The following is a 20,872-nucleotide window of genomic DNA, read 5'->3' on the forward strand; positions in this document are numbered from 1 at the left end:
TCATATTCAAGTTCAATAGGAACTATGGACCAATCTCTGCCAGTTTTGGGGATAAAAGGGAATGAAAATTTGCAAAGTTCAGTTCATGGTGAAAAGTAGGTCAAGGGTCAATTTCAATGTCACATTTAAATTGCCAGTATATGACTTCCTATGAATTTCAGGGTCACCGTTAGATAGCCAGTATATGACTTCTTATTCAAGTTTAATAGTAACTATGTGCATATCTTTTCCAGTTTTGTAGATAGTTTCAGAAAAATTGCAAAGTGCAGTTTGTCATAAAAAGTAGGTCAAAGGTCAATTTAAAGGTCACACTTAGATTGCCAGTAAATGACTTCATATTCAAGTTCAATAGGAACTATGGACCAATCTCTGCCAGTTTTGGGGATAAAAGGGAATGAAAATTTGCAAAGTTCATTTCATGGTGAAAAGTAGGTCAAAGGTCAATTTAAAAGGTCACACTTAGATTATCAGTAAATGACTTCCTTTTCGAGCTCAATAGTAACTATGTGCATATCTTTGCCAGTTTTGGAGATATAAGGGACTTAAATGTTGCAAAGTTCAGTTCATGGTGAAAAGTAGGTCAAAGGTTAATTTCAAGGTCACAGTTAAATTGCCAGTATATGACTTTCTTTGCAACTTCAATAGTAACTATGGACCTATCTCTGCCAGTTTTGGAGATATAAGGGAGTAAATATTACAATTTTGGAGTTACAATAATGTGCCATAAATTTCATACCAAAAAAATTAATTGAAATAAAGAAAAAGGTCATTTTGGTTGAAATTCTTGAAATGGGAGGTGCTCAGAAGTTCCAGATGTTCAAATTTCATGAAATAATGTCATTTCTGACCAGAAGTTGTCTACCTCGCCAAGCCATAAGTTTTATTTTCCAAGGGTTCAAAATTTATTACACATTACAGTATTGCACATTTTGCTTTCACCACCACAATGTACTTTTTGATACAGAATAACCTGTAAACCGTATGGAAATAAAAAAAAAAAACGAAGACCACTTCCTGTGTTGAGCTTGACATGCTCTACAAAATGCAAAAAAAGAAACGGTTCCCAAATTAGAGACAGTTTTCAGTTTCGGTATCTTCCCAGCAGGCATAGTGATGTTGGATCAACATTGAAAACAGGTTGATACATTGAATTGTCATTGATCTACCTAAATTCAACGTAAAATCAACATTGATCCAGCCACGTCAAAACACCATCATAATGTGACGTTGACTCAATGTTGTATTTTGGTCATTGTGATGCAAGACATGGATTGTAATTTAAAATATTAATTATTGAAAACGTGATACTTTGTTTATCAATACTGTAACTAACTTTATCAAAATTATAAAAAAAGTGTTTTAAAGTTAAAGTGACAGTTGTTTGGTGTCTTTAGTGAACTAGTGAATTTTCTTAACAGAAATACATTCCAATAAACATCCTTGCAAGGTCAGCTAACACTAGTGTGAATAAGTTGCTGTAACTGTGATTGAGTGAAGTTAACAAAGTTGACATTTCTCGGTTGTAGATAGACAGTTGTGGTGACTGTGACTTTTATATATATGTATGTTATGCCTCTTTTTGTATATGAGTGGCTTTTTCTCAAATTCATTTCTAAGGCATGTTAACAGTCTCATTATTGAACTAATCAGAAATGTTCTTTTAAAAAGATGAAAAGATTCATAGGACTGAAGTGCAGCTTGTGTTGGAAAAAATCACTATGCTTGCTTTCTGTTTAGTTGCAATGCAGTTCTGTATGAAATTTTCATTTTTAACATAAATTTTATTTTATTTGGTGCCATATGGCTACAACAGGTGATCAGTCTGTAATTGCCCCTAGGGTAAACACCAACTTAGTTCAAAGCTATTAAGTCACTTTTTTAATTAAGTTTCAAGTGTCCATAAAATCAGATTACATAAAACACACATGCTGAGATTTCCCTGTAAACTCCCATCAGTTTAGCTCTCTGCCAGATACAGTTTGTGCACGTCTAAATTAACAGTGTCACATAATAAGGAATCAGTGATAATTATGCAGGTACAGTAAATATTGTTTTAATATTGCAAATAAATTTACAAAAGAAAAACTATTTTGTGTAATGCCAACATTAATGCTATAGATGAATAGCAGTGCTTTATTATCTCAAACTCAGTGGGGTTATTCATATCATGTTAATACAGCTGGATTTTCAAAATGTGACTTTTAACTCCCATCTACATGTACAATGTACCTGAAACTGTACTTTTTTGTACAATTTTCTGTATTTTTTATTCTTACAGATATGCTCTGAATGCATCAAATGGGATATGCTAACATAACATCTTAATGTAATTTCAGAGCAAATAAAGCTAGCTTGTCAAATAAACCCTCTTCAAAAAAAATTAGCTTAATATAAGAAAAGAAATAATGTGTACTAACAAGGCATTTAATTTTTACTACCAAACTTAACTCATCAGTCATTACTATAAATTTCACTTTTGCCTACTCTTATTCTGAGTATTTCATCATTTTAAGCTGGAAAAAAAATAGTTTTCATATAACACAGTTTTCTTTTTCTTGTACTTTATACATTACAAAATGTCATTCTATATTTTCTCACTCAGGATACAATGGTTAAATATTTTGGCATGAATTGATGATAGATAGGTTTATGAAATGTAATTCAGCCATAAAATCACCACTATAGAAAATGAAATGCACCAAAAAACCAAACCACAGGCTGTTCAGTTTCTGAGCATTTTAAAGTCATTTTTCTAAGTATTGAAATACTTTGACTTTCCCTGTCCATTGAGCCGCAACCAGATCTCCATCCTGGTTGATGGTACATCCCAATGGGAATATAAGTCCATCAGCTTCAGTTGCTATGTACTGGATGAACCGTCCATGTGGGGATAGAAGGTGTATGCAGTGGTTATCATGGTCTATAACCAGTATGTTGTCATATGCATCAACACAGACACCATGAATCTCACCTAACTTGTTATCAGGTCCTTTGTACAGCGGGTCACCAGATTGGGCTAGGATGTAAAGTATGTTTGGTGTTTTATCACCAACAACAAGGCACCCATTGCTCATATATGCCACTTCATATGGTTCATTGAACAACTGCTCTCCATCTTTGTCCTTTATCACATCAGTTAGAGTTATTTTCCCTTTGATATCAATACTGAACACACTCACAGACCCTTCATCACCCTGTGCCACAGCAATCTTACTGCAGCTGCTACTGAGAGCCACACCCCATGGGTTAGAGACATCTACAGTTTGCTGTACTTCCCACTGTGGTGACAGGATGAACAGTTTGTTATTGCCTGTACCAGATAGAATCATCCTTCCATCAGGGAAGTGACAGATCCCTCTTGGACATTTCAGCTGCGTATCTGAGACACTTGTGATCTTCTTCTTTAATGTGCCATCTGAACTAAAAACTTTGACCTTATCATCTATAGAATGTGTAGTAACATACTCCCTGTTTGGACTCACTGAAATGTCGTCTAGTCCCCAACAGCCATAAAACTCCTTTATACATTCAGCCTGTGGTTTGAACTTGGGCAGAGCTGGTTGTCTAGATATCTGCACATTCCCCAGGCCAGCCCCACTGGATATCACTTGGTCCACTTCTGTATTGGTGGAAAATGTGAGATTTACTTTTTCAGGCATTTCTTCCACAGCTGAAGTTGACTGTAGTTCATCTAGTCTCTGTCCAAGTTGGTGTTGTAACATGAGGACATCTATGGGGGCACCATGCTGGAGGATGTTCTTTACTATTTTTGTTGTGTTCTTGATGGAGGAGCAAGTAGCACTGCAGTTTTTGCGGGAAATTTGTAAATTATTTCTGTTAGTGCTAGTGGTTTGATGAAGCTCCTGTAGTAAGGTCTCCTCTCGTTGATCTACCAGTTGACGTAGGTGAGCTGCACGAGCTTTGATCTGCTGCTGAACACAGCTTTCATTTTTTTGTAGGTTTGCCAATGTTTTATCAATTTTAGCTAAATTTCTTTCACCAGTTGCAAGTTTTCTCTGCATTCCAAGAGATTTGGTCTGAAGTTTTGGTTTTACAGTCTCTGCAGCTTTTTCAAGGGAGATAAGTTTGTGGCCATCATGGTATAGATCTCTGCAGTCACGACAAATGGGGTCATTGCAGTCTGAACAAAAGTATCTTATCCTCTCATCTTTGTGCTCAGGGCAAAAAATCTTTTGCTGCTTTTGTATCTCTTTTTGGTACTCTTTGCTTTGCAGCTGTTGGAAAGTGAGCACTTTATGGTCCTTTGTGAACTTTGTACCACAGTGTAATGGGGAACACTTCTCACATAGGTAGTCATAACAGGTGATACATTTTGAAGTAGCTATTGTTTCAGTGTTAAAAGACAAGGCACAAAAGCTACATTTTTGCATATGTGGTGACTGAAGTACAGTGTCCTGCAAGCTTTCAATGAAGAAATTGTGAGTGAAACCCTCAAGTCCATCTTTAGGTACTACAGTTTCTTTCTGACACACATGACATTGGAATTTACTTCCTGGTGTTAAGTCAGGAATATAGTCCTTCAGACAACCTTTACAAAATGTATGCCTACATGGTAAATCTGTCGGATCTTTGTATTCCTCAAGGCATAATGGACAGCTGACAAAATGTTCTGCTATTTTGGCTTGTTGGCTTTCATCGTCATCTATGCTTACATGAGCTGTAGCCATCTTGGGGGGCGTAGAGTGAACTGTTTTACTGGTATGAAGAGCAGTTATCTTGTGTTATCAATAAACCAGTTGCAGGGTATGAACAATGGTCATATGTGTTGGACAGAGTTATAATTGTTGTCTTATCAGTGACCCAGTTGCCATACTTTTAAGACCACAACAGTATGTTTTTATATTTCACTGTGTTTTATAATTCAAGCATATAATTAGGGTTTCATGGGTTTTTAAGTACTTAATATTTTTTCAATACTTCATATATTTAGAGGGAGAGTTAGAGTGTTATAAACTTGGGATATGATAAAAATAACCCTTTCAGGACAAAAGATACTATTTTATATTTCTGTATTTATATAATGAACAGGTTAAGGGCACTGCATGTTTAAGAAGAGTGTGTTTGTGTGTACAGGCTGTATGTGCTTGTACTGTATGATTTGTACATATGTTTTACGTCACATGCAGGAGAAAAAGTATTGATAGTACCACCAGCGTGTACCACTTCTCCTCCTAGACCGCAAGGACCCCTGTCCCCATCTCTTCAATTTAGGTCACATATAATCTCAACTTGAACCCCCTGGTATTTTTGTCCCAGTTGGTGTATTGGCCTGAGCGTGACGCTCGTTGAAACGCACCCTTGTCAAAAATTTTGAAAATTCAATGCTGAATATCTCCCAAACCAAAGGAATTATATGAAAAATTACTTTAGAAGCTCGACCGAAAGTCATATGTGGAGATTTCAAATATGCCCTAGGATTTGACATTTGACCTTTATTTGAAGGTGAAACGGGCCAAAATTTTAAAAAAAAAAAAAAAAAAAGAATTTTTTTACGAAAAAAAAATTATTTGCGCTGATATTCAGAAACTACACAGACCTAACCTATGAGGTGTTACCCTCCAGGTTATCTTTTATCTCTGTGAATTTAGGGTCTTTCGGTGCATTTTCACAGGAGCAGCAGTGATAAGATGCCGAAACATAAAATTTTCTCTAATTCTGGAACCGTTAATGCTAGAGACATTTTGTTTTTTGCATTTGATTGAGCATGTCAAGCCCAACACTGAAAGTGGTCGCCGTTTTTTTTATGTACAGACACAGATGTGTCTGTACATATTGCGTCTGTCGTCGCAGATGCCGATGCCGTCGCCGGCACCGTGCACTTTCAGCGTAAACATGATAAGTGGAACACAGTTTTACTTTTTGGTTTTATATTTACAGAGCTGATGAATATTCATAAAACGCAGGTCAAGTTGGAAAATCGGCATGATCGGGCCACTATTTTAGTAGTTATGCTGTTTTTCATTTTTCAGCATATATGCAACATTGTAAACACAATATAAGAAAAACAGGCCAATTGTCATTAAACTCACAGGAGTGGTCAATCTTACTAAAACGCAGGTTGAGTTCAAAAATCAGCATAAGCGGGGCATTATTTTAGAAGTTATGCTGTTTTTTCACATTTCCTCAGATTCAATTCTTAGCCATGTTAATAGCCTTATTATTTAACTAATAAGATACATAAGAGTGTTTGTTTGACATTTCCTGCATCTTTACAATATTGTTAGTTGATTATGTAAAAATTATGGTAAACTTGTTATCGTGTTTTGTGTAATAAAGTGTCAAAAATGGAAATAAACTCATATCATTGCAGTTTGTCAGATTCAATCATTCACTATGTTCAGAATCTCAGAATGGAGGAAATTGGACATTTAACACTGTTCTATTGATATTTTCCCCATCTCATCTACTTTCTTAGTTGATCATATAAAAATTGCAGTAAACTGTTCATTTTGTTTTATGTTAAAAAAGTGTCAAAAATGGAAATAAACCCATGTCAGAACAATGCTGTCTTGTTTACATTTTGGCATTTTCAAGGTGTGACTTTGAAGTTCCATTGGCCTGAAGACCTTTGCTGGTCACGTTTTCTGAATGTCCATGTTAGTAATATTTTATTATTAAAAATTGATGGTCATTATGCTGTTAAACATTATGTAATGTTGCATCAAAATTTGAAGAAACCCCTATTTTGGGCACTGCTCCCATGATGACCTTTAAGAAAAACCATGTCACTTACTGTTTTCAAACTAACAGGAAAGAAACATGGGACTAAAATACAGCTTCAGTAGGCAATGCAGTCTGATTGGTAATTCTTACTGCCAGTTAAACAGTTTTTTTTTTTTTGTGAAAATTTAATTTTTCACATATTGGCATTTTCAAGGTATGACTTTGAAGTTCCACGGGCTTGAAGGCCCATGCTAGTCACATTTTTTGAAAATCCATGATGCGTATATTTTATTATTAAAAATTGACAGTTATTATGCTGTTAACCACTATGTAATATTGCATCAGAATAGAAGAAAACACAATTTTGGGTGCTGCTGCCATGATGACCATTATGGGAAAACCATGTTACTTATGATTGCCAAACTTTCAAAAAAGAAATACAGGACTAAAATGCAGCCTGAGTTGGAAAAGCAGTCTAATTGGCTTCTTTTTCTGGAAGTTATACATTTTCAAAGTGTGAACTTGAACTCCCATGGGCCTGAAGCCTTATGCTTGTTACACATTTTACTTACATTGGTATTACCTGTTGAGCATAATTAAAATTTGATGTTGAATTTGCAGTTTAACATAATGTACTTTTGCATCAGAATTGACAGTAGCCTATTTTGTGCATAGTTATTTCCTGCTTTTTCTCTGTACATTTGACAGCTTTGCTGCCTTGTTTGAATATCCAGGATACTTTATTTTTTTATTTAAAAAATGATGGTTATTATGCTGTTAAGCATTGTGTAATATTACATCAAAATTGAACAAAACCCTATTTTGGGCACTGCCTCCATAGTGACCGTGAAAGAAAAACCATGTCACACTTACAGTTGCTGTTGGAAGACCATCAAAGTGGAGGATGGATCAACATAGATACTTTGTAGTACCTCTGGATCTGAAGACCTTTGGAAGACCTCTGGAAAATATCTCTGGATCTGATCCTGTTATTGACCATGTTACCTGTTGTGCATGATTAAAATTCAGTGTTGACTGACAGCGCTATTATAAGCTTTATTTATTATTGCATCAAAATTGACAAAATGATCTATTTTGCATATTTATTTTCTGTTTTTTTTGTCTGAACATTTGACAGTTTTGCTGCCTTGTTCACATATTGGAATTTTCATTATGAACTCTCATGGTCCTGAAACTAAATTCTTATTGCCCATGTTACCTGTTAGACAGAATTAAGATTTGCTGTTGATTATGCTGTTATAAGCATTCTTTATTATTGTATCAAAATTGACAAAATTACCTATTTTGTGCATTTTTGTATTCTTCTTTTTGTTCGTACATTTGACAACTTTGCTGCCTTGTTATTTTATTTTTTTGCCTCGGTTTGACGATTCTCATTATAGCACTTCATGGTTTGGTTTGAAAGTTTAAAAACAACAAAGAGTTAACTATATTTTATTTGGTTTAATAAAATACTAATAATTCAGAACTATTAACATGTTCATGTTTTGATATTTCTTTTAGCTAGGATTGCCAGAAGATGTGAAGTTAAGAAATATAAGGGCATACAGAAATATAAGGGTTTAAATATCTAAACATAAAATAATAATGAATTCTTAATTTATTTATTTTATTTTTTTTTCTTTATTTGTTAGAGGAAAAAATCTTTAGAAAGCATTCGAATGTCATCCTATTTTACCCATTTTATGTCATGTTACGTATGTTGTAGAATTATTTACACTGTAACCTGGCAGAACTGTTGAACCACCATGTGTTTTATGATGAAGGTCATGTTACTTATGTTGTAGGATTATTTACACTGTAACCTGGCAGAACTGTTGAACCACCATGTGTTTTATGATGAAGGTCATGTTACTTATGTTGTAGGATTATTTACACTCTAACCTGGCAGAACTGTTGAACCACCATGAAAAATATATTAGTTTTCATATAACATATTTTTCTTTTTCTTGTACTTTATACATTACAAAATGACCTTTTATATTTTCTCACTTGGATAATATAGTTAAATATTATTATCACCAAACTTTGGCATGGATCGATTATAAATAATTTTATGAAATGTAATTCAACCATAAAATCACTGCAGTAGAAAATGAAAGCACCAGAAAACCACAAATTGTTCAGTTTCTGAATATTTTAAAGCATGTCATTTTTTCAAGTATTGAAATACTTTCACATTCCCTTTCACTTGAGTCACAACCAGATCTCCATCTTGGTTGATGGTACATCCCCATGGTCCATATAATCCATCAGCTTCAGTTGCTATGATTTGTATGAACCTCCCATCTGGGGATACAAGGTGTATGCAGTGGTTATCATGGTCTGTAACCAGTATGTTGTCATATGCATCAACACAGACACCACGGAGTCGACCTAACTTGTTATCATGTCCTGTGTACTGATACAGTGGGTCACCAGATGGGGTTAGGATGTGAAGTTTGTTTGGTGTTTTATCACTAACAACAAGGCGCCCATTGCTCATATATGCCACTTCACATGGTGCATTGAACAACTGTTCCCCGTCTTTGTCCTTTATCACATCAATTAGAGTTATTTTCCCGTTGATATCAATACTGAACACACTCACAGACTTTCCTCTGTTACCCTGTGCCACAGCAATCTTAGTGCATCTTTTATTGAGAGCCACACCATTTGGGTCAGTGACATGTACAGTTTGCTGTACTTTCCACTGTGGTGAAAGGATGAACAGTTTATTGCCTGCACCAGATAGAACCATCCTTCCATCAGGGAAGTGACAGATCCCTACTGGACTTTTCAGCTGTATATCTGAGACACTTGTGATATTATTCTTTAATGTACCATCTGAACTAAAAATCTTGATGTTATCATTCAAGAGATGTGTAGTAACATACTCCCTGATTGGACTCACTGAAATGTCCACTGATGTTGTGCCAGTGGCAAACTCCAGCATACATTTAGCCTGTGGTTTAAACTTGAGCAAAGCTGGTTGTCTAGATATCTGCACACTCCCCAGACCAGCCCCACTGGATATCTCTTGGTCCACTTCTGCGTTGGTGGAAAATGTGAAACTTACTTCTTCGGGCATTTCTTCCACAGCTGAAGTGGACTTTATCTCATCTAGTCTCTGTCCAAGTTGTTGTTGTAACATGAGGACATCTATGGGGGCACCATGCTGAAGGATGTTCTTTACTATTTCTGTTGTGGTCTTGATGGAGGAGCAAGTGGCACTGCAGTTCTTGTGAGAAATTTGTAAATTATTTCTGTTAGTGCTGGTGCTTTGATGAAGCTCCTGTAGTAAGGTCTTCTCTCGTTGGTCTACTAGTTGACGTAGGTGAGCTGCACGAGCTTTTATCTGCTGTGGAACATAGCTTTCATTTTCATGGAGGGTTGCCAATGTTTCATCAATTTTAGCTATTGTTTTCTCACCCCTTGCAAATTTTTTCTCAATGCCACAGAATTTGGTCTGAAGTTTTGGTTTTACAATCTCTGCAGCTTTTTCAAGGGAGATAAGTTTGTGACCATCATGGTGTAGATCTCTGCAGTCACGACAAATGGGCACATTGCAGTCTGAACAAAAGTATCTTATCCTTTCATCTTTGTGCTCAGTGCAGAATATCTTTTGCTGCTCTCGAATCTCTTTTTTTTTTTTTTTTTTTTTTTTTTTTTTTATTGACACAATACTTCACAAATACAGTATATATGTAGTACAAAAAAGAAAACTACAGTCACTCCCACTCTCACACTTAAGAGAAAATATACTATGTTATATTAATTAAATTTTTTATGGTACGTTAAACATTCAGGTTGATAAGGAATTGATAACATTTGAAGTGTACCAGAGTGACTTATCTATTTTTATCACAATTTTTTAATTTTTATTTAAATAAAGGCTCCTGCACACACTCACACATACCCAACCTCACACACACTAGCACGTACACCCTATTTATATACAAACAAATATATACAGATTTCTATACATGTATAATTAGAAGTAAACTAATAAGTAATAAAAAGTAAAAAAGACAAACTGAAACAATAACTATATGTTTTGATTTGCTATACTCATTAAAGTAGATTTAAGTTCCGGTTTAAGTAGCAATCTAGAATTTAATTTTGTACTTTTGAAAATAAAAAATTTAGAATGAAGAATTACAAGGTTTTTAACTTTATCGCTACTTCCAAAAATGAGATCAGATGGCAGTATTTTGAAGACATTTCCTGTAATTTGACTTAACCATAGTTCAACCTCTGTCCAGAAAAGCTTCACTAATTCACAGTCCATAAATAGATGCTTTATCGTTTCAGCCTGTTTGTTGCACAAACTACAAAGAGGATTCTCGATCATATGGTATTTAAACAGCAACTCTTTGGTACCCAAAATTCTGTGGATTATTCTGAAATTAAACCATTTCAATCTTATTTCTTTAACTTTAACCAGGGCATTGGTATACGTTAGTTGCCAGTCTATTTTGATACCTAACTCTTGTTCCCATTTTTCTTCACATTTTGGTCTCTGACCGAGACTTTTTATGCAAATGTCATATATGCTTCTACATCCTTTTTTATCGTTACATAATGTTTTAACTGGGTTAGAGATCTGCGGTAATGGCAACATAACGTTAGCATTCAGAAGTCTAAGCACAGGGTAGGCACCAAAGGTTGCTTGCCTTAATCCATAATACAGAGTAAAAGGAATCTGAATTTCAAACTCTTCTACAAAATAGTCAAATGATAGGAATTTCCCTTCGCTGTTAAATAAATCTTGGATAATATGGAAACCTTTGTCATACAAATTCTTATAAAAAATTCTTCTGCCATCTGATAATACAGCAGGATTATACCAGATTGGAGTTCTGAGAATGACATCGAGACTATTACTTGCCATTTTTTCTGAATATTCTGAAAAGTATATTAAGATTTCTCTCCAAAAAGAATTGCGAATTTTAGATATTTCCTTTGCATAAGTTGGTCCAAACTGAGTCAATCTCTGAACATCCGATCCAGTGGCTTCAGCAAAAAGTTTATTTGTTATTTTATCAGAGGTTATCAATCTGCGAATCCAGGAAATTTTTAGCGCCCTCACAAAGGATTCTAAATGTATCATACGGCAACCTCCCTGTTTATAGTCCTGAATAAGTGTTTTACGGGCAACTTTTTCTGTTTTACCGTGCCAAATAAATTTGAATAGCATATTTTGTAAATTTTGCAGCCACTCTTTGGTAGGGCTCGGAAGAGAGAGCAGTAGGTGTGTTATTTTTGAAATAATTAAAGACTTCACTACAGTAATCTTACCTAAAGTAGTAATATTTCTTTTTCCCCACCGATACATTTCTAATTCTATTTGCTGAAGCTTGCTGGTATAATTCAACTCATTCATTTGTTCTAAATCAGCTGTGAAAACTATACCTAATATATTAAAAGGGTTGTTAGTCCATTTAAGATTGTTATCTTTACAGATAATTTCTCTACTGTTGGCCTTTGAACCAATCCATATGGCTTTAGTCTTACTAATATTGGGCTTAAGCCCCGAGTACTTGGAAAACTGAAACAGTAAGTCGAGTGCACTCTTTAAACTTTTCTCTGAGCCATCTAAAAAAAGCACTGTGTCATCTGCGTACTGAGATAGTTTTACTTCCACCCTCCCCAAGTTTATTCCTGTTATGTTATTGTTTTGTCTTATAAGAATAGCTAGGATCTCAACACATAAATTAAAAATGTAGGGTGATACAGGGTCTCCCTGTCTGCAGCCTCTGCCAATTTTAAAGAAATTAGAGAAAATACCATTTTGTATTACACATAATTCAGGATCATTATATAGAACATTTATCCATTTTTTAAAGTCATCACCAAAATTAAAAAACGAGAGAGTTTTTTTCATAAAATCCCAAGATATGCTATCAAATGCTTTAAGGAAATCTACTGAGAGTATCATTCCTGGGATTTTTTTATCTTTTGTAATTTGCAAAACATCATAAACAATTCTAGTATTCTCACCAATGAACCGTCCTTTCAAAAATCCCGTTTGATTTTCATGTATAAGCAAATGTAAAACTTTTTTTAATCTATTTGAAATACAAGCAGAGAGGATTTTATATGAGATGTTTAAGAGAGATATCGGCCTCCAATTTTCTAAAAATTCCCGTGGTTTATCCCCTTTGGGTAAAATTGAAATAACCCCTTGTTTCTGGGTAATGGACAAGTGACCTTTAGCAAACCCCTTATTATATGATCTCACAAGAAACGTTCCTATATCATTCCAGAAAAATTTAAAAAATTCGACCGAAAAACCGTCGGGGCCAGGTGATTTGTTGTTCTTCATACTTTTTAAGGCTATTAGAGCTTCCTGATAAGTAATTGTTCCCTCTAATTGCCTAGCCGTATTGTCATCTAATATGTTTATTTTGTCTTTATCGATTATATTATTCCAATCAAAAATTTCAGAGTAGTTATCTTGTTTCGAGTAAAGATGGTTATAGAAATCTCTTATTTCTTTCAAAATTTCTGCTTGATCGGTAATAATACGGCCTGTCTCCCTTATAATTTTCTTTACAGTTTTATTTACAAAAATTTCTTTTTTCCAGGGATAAAAAATATTTAGTTGGTTTTTCCCCTTCCTCTGACCATTTTACTTTGGTTCTTATATAGACCCCTCTAATATGTTCATGTCTCATTTCTTCTTCCTCTAGTTTCAGAGTCTGGAGCTGGTTTTCTAAATTTGATGTGGGGTTATCTGTATACATGGAATATAATTTCTTAATTTTTTCAGCCAGGGTCTTCATTCTTATATTTTTCTCCTTTTTCTTTGCTGAACTATAGGCAATGGTATAGCCTCTAACCTGTAATAATATCTGTTCAAAAAATGCTTGCTCATCCACAAGAAAGTCCAGAACATTGTCACTAATTTTACATAACTCTGCTTTGTTATATGGACTGGCACAATATTGATATTTTAGATCCTCTATTATTTTCTTTACTCCTCTTATATACTCAAAATCTTTTAGAAGGCTGTTATTCATTTTCCAGAAACCTTTCCCTTTTTTCTGCTCAGAGAGAGTAAGTTTCAGGTGTATCATTGCGTGGTCTGTTCGGTATCCATAAGTTATCTCAGTTTGATCAACAAGATTCATGAGTTCGTTAGAAATAAGGAAAAAGTCAAGCCTAGCTCTTTTTACAGGGTTATTAGAGGACCAAGTGAATTGTTTCCTCTGTTCATGTTGAGCTCTCCATGGGTCTATCAAATTGAATTTAGTTTTCAGCCGTAAGAGAGCATCTCTTGCTTGGGGATTATTAACACGTCTGTAATTATAATAATCTAAATCACTATCTTGAACTAGGTTAAAGTCCCCCATCATTATCACAAAGTGACCCTCAAAATCTTCTATGATATTTCCGAGGTGAACAAAAAATTCCGGGTCATCTTTGTTTGGTCCATATAAATTAATAAGTAAAACAGAGTAATTATTTTCAACTTCAATTTCGATAATCAAATAATTTCCATCTTTTCCGAACAACGTTCTCATTATTTTAAATTCAAAGTTATTGTTGAAAAGGATTGCCGTACCTCTTGAATTTGATTTGCCAGGGCTCAGAAGGGTTTTATATCCCCACAAGGAATGTACTTTTGATTTGTCCCTCTCTGTAAAGTGGGTATCTTGGATACAATATATTGAGTATTTCTGTTGTTTCAAATAGTTCAGGACGTCTCTTCTCTTTTGAGTACCTCCAAGACCCCTACAATTCAAACTAACGATATGCAAACTCATAGATTAAGTAACATTTTTGTGAATTATAATACTTTCAAGTAATCCAGTACGCAGATGACATCCATAGATTGTGTATATCTATGGAATATATGGCTCATTATATCGGTGTAAAATATTTTGTAGAGTAAGTAAGTCCACATCACAGTTATACATGCAGATATCATGATAATATATTCATTCATATCTGGTGTAGTGCTCCAATTATGCATCACTTCACAAACATACAACCCCATACATACATTAACCCACATGTCATTTGACCCTAAACATTGCTTGATCAGGATGCTCTCACCTATGAGGTTTGCATACATCACACATTCATACACATGACACTCACTCACATAGACAAAAATTTTGTTCGTAAAACAAAAAACAAAGTAAGATAACATAAATACAATCATCCCACACATTTCGAGTATCAGTACTTGCAGCATGTTCTGAAAATTGCGGTACCTAATGATCCCACAGAATATCAAATTGTAACATTGATAATATTTTGCATAATGTTAAGGATGAGCACCAATTCAAAAAATATTTTTACAACATTAATATTTGAATGTTAGGGATCAGCACTCACCTTATCTTTATTGGTCTATGTAAAGGATATTCTGTACATACCAGTGAAAGCATTATGTGGGTTATTCTCCTTCCCAAAAACAAGGTTTATTGGAAGATAAGAAGAACCTTATGATTATTTCTCTATTAATCGTAAAGCATGAGAAGTAGTAACAATTGGGATCTACATGTGTACCTAGAAAATATGGAAGAAGAAAGTTTATAAACATAAAGTGATAAAGATATCCAAGCAATTACATTGCATTATATCTAGGCACTCTAGGCTTTACATGTTAGAAAACAAAACATTAGTAATTTTTTCTCCTAATTGGACCTTTTCTTTTGTTTCAGTTTCTCCTCCAAATTATCACATATGTCTACCTTTATTCTGTTTCCATTTTTTAACTGGCAGTATACATTGCAGTTAAAGAACCATGCACTTTCAACGTGCTCATGTTGTTTTAGTTTGTTCAAGAGAGTTAAGTTTTTTAATGTTATGTCATCATACAGACGTGCACCAGATTTCAGTTCTCTCTTTTTCCGCATGATTGTTCTCTTGATATCTGTGTTTCTAAGTTTTATGATCACTGGTCTTGGGGATCCTTGTTTACCGGGTATGCGATGTATTGCCTGGATATCAGTAGGCTCAATATTCAGTTTGGCTTCTTTTTGCAGCATATCAATAAAGATTTCTCTCAGGTTTTCCTCCTTTTTTTCTATTATGTTCAAGGCCCTTATATTAGTTTTCCTTGAGTACTGTTCATTATGATTGCAAGAGCGCATGGTTTCTTTACTGTAGTAATCATTTTGTTTTAGCAGTTCATTCATTTTTTTCATTTCTTGGTCTTTCTTTCTCATGACTTCTTTCAACTGCTCATTTTCCATCTGAAGACTATCCACCTGATCTTGCAGTTTTGCAGCACGGGTCTCAGATTCCATTTTTAGACAGTCGAATTTCTGCATAAATTTTGCATCCATTTCTGATACCATGTTATTAAGAAGTCTTTCAACCACCCTTGTTACTGTAATTTCCAAATCCTCTTTTCTAATAGTTTCTTTAATCTCATTTTTTATTTCAGACAGCTCATGCATGAGCATTTGTAATTCTTCTGCACTGGAGTTTGCCACCTCCGAATGAGGTCTTTTAGGTGCTGAAGTTATTGTTTGTGTTTTGCTCTTTGTATTGTTGCTTGTGAGAAACCTGGACATGGTCCTGTCATCAGCCTTGGTAGGTTTCTGGGCCATGATAGCTTTGTAATCAGTAGGAGCTAGTGAGATGTCACAATAGTGCACAGTATATAGAAAGGCCCATTACCTATATGACTGTTACAGCTTCAGGGGGCCAATTATGTCTTTGACAATGACTATTGCTGAGTAGCACTCTTTTATATAGCTACACTAGAGAACTGCTCAACCACCTATTTTCATGCATATACTTGCGTAAGTCCAAGCCTCCAGATTTAAAGTTCTTAGAAAATGTCACTTGCCTTTCATGATATATACCAGTGATGCCTACCACTACTTTCCAGAAACATTCATGAACATGTCTGCAAGACCTTAAATCTCAGGCATCTACATTTCTCACAATATTAGACACCAATGTGAGAGACTCTTTTCTTTTGCATGTCAGGTGTTACCTCGACCTTGACCTTCCTCGAATCTCTTTTTGGTACTCTTTGCTCTGCAGCTGTTGAAAAGTGAACACTTTATGGTCTTTTGTGAACTTGGTACCACGGTGTAATGGGGAGCACTCCTCACATAGGTAGTCATAACAGGTGATACATTTTGAAGTAGCCACTGTTTCAGTGTTAAAAGACAAGGCACAAAAGCTACATTTTTTCTGATGTGGTGACTGAAGTACAGTGTCCTGCAAGCTTTCAATGAAGAAATTGTGAATGAAACCCTCAAGTCCATCTTTAGGAACTTCAGTTTCTTTCTGACACACATGACATTGGAATTTACTTCCTGGTGTTAAGTCAGGAATATAGTCCTTCAGACAACCCTTACAAAATGTATGCCTACATGGTAAATCTGTCGGATCTTTGTATTCCTCAAGGCATAATGGACAGCTGACAAAATGTTCTGCTATTTTGGCTTGTTGACTTTCTTTGCCATCTCTGCTTTCACGAGGTGTAGCCATATTGGGGGCGTGGAGTGAACTGTTCTATGGTATGAAGAGCGGTTATCTTGTCTTATCAATAAACCAGTTGCAGGGAATGAACAATGAATCTATGTGTTGGACAGATTTATAATTGTTGTCTTATCAGTGACCCAGTTGGCATACTTTTAAGGCCACAACAGTATGTTTTATATTTCACTGTGTTTTATGATTCAAGCATATAATTAGGGTTTTGTGGGTTTTTAATTACCTAATATTTTTTCAGTACTTAATATATTTAGAGGGAGAGTTAGAGTGTTATCAAATAAATACAACTCGTGATATGATAAAAATAAGCCTTTTTAGGACAAAAGATATTATTTTATGATATTTCTGTATTTATATAATGAACAGTTTAAGGGCACTGTTTAAAAAGAGTGTGTTTGTGTGTATGTGCTTGTGTGATTTGTACACATATTTTACGTCACATGCAGGAGAATAAGTATTATTTGTTATTATCTTTCTCTCTTAAGGTAAAAGTTAAATATATGTTTACGTTATGTCTAGGCAGGTTTACAAGTCTTGGTTGTCCAATAATTTTTGTGTTCAGACAATGTTTTTTCACATTTTTAGCCACAACATTTGTCTGTGGTCACCGCTGCTCACTTTTCACTGCGAATGGAATAAATGAAAATGAAACTTAGAGGCTTTATATCCTCGAACCAGTCGCATTGTTTCATAGCACAGATTAAGTACAAATTGTATTTGAACAAGTTATTTATTTATATGTATATAAAATAAGACCTTATATATATATGTTCTTTTTCTTAAACGACATTTTCACTCCAGTGAATAGAGTTTCTTAATTGTGACTGAAAAGTTAATACAGCTAGATTGAATAGCAGCTTTCTTGGAATATTTTTGTTATATTTTCTTTTTTCATTTTTCATCTTTCAAACATTTTTAAGATGTGAATTTTCACTCCCATCCACCTGAAGTTCTGTACAAGTAACTTTTTTCTGTATTTCCATATAAACAAAAATAGTAATGGTGTTTATGCTGTTATGTATTATTATTTTGTGTACTGTTATCATTTTTCACATATTCAGGCCTACCCAACTACCAGACTCGGCACCTAAGGATCCTGAATTAACCGGTATATCGGACCACGCTACCCGTTTTAGAGGTGTGTGTCAGACCATGTGTTTTATGATGAAGGTCATGTTACTTATGTTGTAGGATTATTTACACTGTAACCTGGCAGAACTGTTGAACCACCATGTGTTTTATGATGAGGGTCATGTTACTGGGGAGGTACTCATAGAACTGGGCAGAGCTGAGACATTTGTGTTGAGATGTACCAGGAACCAACCAGGTGTGTGCTTAGTAATAGTTCACTGATGCTGAGAATGTTGGCTATATTTACTTTATTTTATACAATTATTTTGTATCAGACAGGTGTGACATTGCAGATGATACTGTCTTGTGAGAATTATCTTTTTGATCAGTGAATGCAGTTTACATGGCATTTAAAACCTCATCATGTTTCCTGTTCATCCCCAGGTACAGACAACAGCAACCTGCCAGCTGAACACGGCTCCACTCTCTACAAGTTCCTTACACAACCTGACCATGTGGACCTGGAACATCTGAATTTAGAAACTTTACAGGTAAATTACTGTCTATGTCATACCATGTGGACCTTGAACATCTGAATTTAGAAACTTTACAGGTAAATTTATGTCATTATATGTTGTATCATGTGAACTCGGCATTTCCCAATATGATTGATATATGCCCACAGTCAAAACATTTCAATTGGTGGAAGTTAAAAAGTATGATATTTTCACAATTGACTTTATATTGGTCTGTCACTAACGTAGTTCTCTGTGAATCAAAATCAGGGGGAATTTTTTTGGTGTACCTGTACATTTTAAGCCTTTAACTCATAGATATTTTCATTTTAAATATTTGCTTATAGAAAGCCATGCGTCATATCCGCAAGTGTCAGAATGAGCTTCAGAAGGCAGTGGTCCATAGACACAGTGCCAGACAGGTGGTGGCAGAGCTACAACTGACAGCAGACTTACAGTTGGCAGCTTGTAGGTAAGGACTGTGTTCACTCGTTTTAACACAAATGTGTTGACTGCCTTTAGTATTGTTGCTCTAAAAGGACAGATCTTGGCAGAGCTACATATGGTAGACTAAGATATTTCAAAAATTGTAATGCTGTTTAACTCCATGCCTTTTGAACACCTGTACCGAGATTTTACATGTCTCTCTATTATATTAACATGTTTCTCTATTATATTTCACAGAATCGGTCGAGCCCTGGTGAGCGTTGGTCGTAACCCTAACACCCAGTCACCAGGTGGAGCTGGTTACTCTGTCATCAACCTGGGCATAGCTAACCTCACGCCTACAGCAAAGACTGACCTGGCCAACAGGTAACTACAATATGATGCTCAAATTCTGTCACAAATATACTAAGGGGTTTAAAAAGAGAGACAAATGTTTATTTTCATAATGTTTTGTCTTATTGCTTTCTTATTATTAAATATGTATCCATTTTTAATACGCTGTCGTTATTGTGCCAATTACATATTTTTCTCCCTTGAAATGCTGCAGAAATCTTGTTTATTGTGATCTTATGCACATTCCCTGTCTAGACTAATACTGATGAATATTTGTGTACTACTAATTTTCAGACTCCTTGGCATGCTGGAGCAGTACCGCGTGGTATGGTACATGGGCAACATTCCTCATGGTTTGAATGAATCTCTTAATGTCCTCTCTACTATGCTGAAACAGTACCTTCCTGAGGAGACCCTCACTAGTGATTAACTGGAAGACAGGAACTCCCCTGCATCAAGTCTGAAGGAGTGGTCAAACCAAACCTGCTCTATTTATCTATTTATTTGAATTGGTTTGTCTACTAGTGCATTGACTTGAAGCACATGCCATATGTTTGTAGTGGGAATTTTCTTTCCTTTTCATTACATAGATATTCTTACAGAGATTTTTCATGTGGAGGGGTTTATCACTTCCACTTTGAATAAAATGGCAGCATAAGGAAATGGCAGCTTTATAAATGAAAATAGAAAGATGGGAGCCAGAAACAGTATGCAGAGTAAAAAGGAAGGCTTCATTTATCATATGATATTGACTGATTTGATTTTGTTAGTTACTATAATTTGGTAATTTGGGTTCAGACACTTGGGGATTTATTGGAATTCTGGCACTTTACTATAACTAAGGGGGTTTTGATGTGAAAATGTGGGTCAGATATAAATGGTATAAACAGCATGGCATTGTTAAAATGCCAGTGGGAGGGACCATAAATGTGAGGGAATTTTTAAAGGATTCGACTTTATATTCTCTAATTATCCGTCGTTCAGATGATGTGATATATAAATATATATAATGGCTTGGGAATAAATGTTAAATTGATAACTTTAAAGCCTTTTTCTTAAGTGATTAGTGGTGCACAATTGATTCTATTACATATTGAAAAGTATATCAATGATACGTATACATGGTAAAAATAAATATTTATCTGATGGAGAAATCTGGATGTTATTCCATTTATTTTTGATGGTCTTCATATAATTTTATTAAGGATACTTTTCCAATTACGTCACTAGTAAAATCTAAGTTAAATGAAGGAATTGGTTCTCGAAATAGAGAGAAATCCATCATGTTTAGTGTCTGGAGTTTGTGCCACGTGAGTTATAGGATAAAATGATAAGACATTTTAAAATAA

The 20,872-nt window shown here is 34.9% G+C and overlaps 4 protein-coding genes across 8 annotated transcripts in view; 1 reads left to right on the forward strand and 3 right to left on the reverse strand.

The window, feature by feature from the left end:
* Positions 1-20,677, forward strand: part of LOC106155977 (uncharacterized) — a 52,614-nt gene extending 31,937 nt beyond the window's left edge. For 2 of the 5 annotated variants that reach the window (XM_087006374.1, XM_087006375.1), the window contains exons 18-22: positions 18,349-18,484; positions 18,673-18,779; positions 19,091-19,215; positions 19,428-19,556; positions 19,818-20,677. In XM_087006374.1, coding sequence (XP_086862500.1) covers positions 18,349-18,484; positions 18,673-18,779; positions 19,091-19,215; positions 19,428-19,556; positions 19,818-19,953 — 633 coding nt within the window. In that variant the 3' untranslated portion in view covers positions 19,954-20,677. Of the gene's footprint in view, positions 1-8,413; positions 8,551-8,571; positions 8,695-18,327; positions 18,485-18,672; positions 18,842-19,090; positions 19,216-19,427; positions 19,557-19,817 lie in introns of those variants that run through there. The other 3 variants (XR_015333149.1, XM_087006376.1, XM_087006377.1) reach the window with 3 other exon arrangements.
* LOC106155984 (E3 ubiquitin-protein ligase TRIM71-like) lies at positions 1,846-4,703 on the reverse strand. Its single transcript, XM_013531038.2, has one exon. It carries the CDS (start codon positions 4,686-4,688, stop codon positions 2,745-2,747), a length of 1,944 nt encoding a protein of 647 aa, XP_013386492.2. The 5' UTR covers positions 4,689-4,703; the 3' UTR covers positions 1,846-2,744.
* Positions 8,777-17,305, reverse strand: LOC147763304 (E3 ubiquitin-protein ligase TRIM71-like). Its single transcript, XM_087006895.1, has 2 exons — positions 16,649-17,305; positions 8,777-10,370 (listed from the first exon to the last, which is right to left on the reverse strand). The coding sequence occupies exons 1-2, from the start codon at positions 17,149-17,151 to the stop codon at positions 8,855-8,857; spliced, it is 2,019 nt and encodes a 672-aa protein (XP_086863021.1). The 5' UTR covers positions 17,152-17,305; the 3' UTR covers positions 8,777-8,854.
* On the reverse strand, positions 10,447-16,649 carry LOC147763305 (uncharacterized). Its single transcript, XM_087006398.1, has one exon. It carries the CDS (start codon positions 16,254-16,256, stop codon positions 15,336-15,338), a length of 921 nt encoding a protein of 306 aa, XP_086862524.1. The 5' UTR covers positions 16,257-16,649; the 3' UTR covers positions 10,447-15,335.
* Positions 20,678-20,872: the final 195 nt, after the last annotated feature.

This window comes from Lingula anatina, chromosome 2 (genome assembly GCF_051362555.1).
Source record: "Lingula anatina isolate TDL-2025a chromosome 2, LinAna3.0, whole genome shotgun sequence".
NCBI classification, from domain to species: domain Eukaryota; kingdom Metazoa; phylum Brachiopoda; class Lingulata; order Lingulida; family Lingulidae; genus Lingula; species Lingula anatina.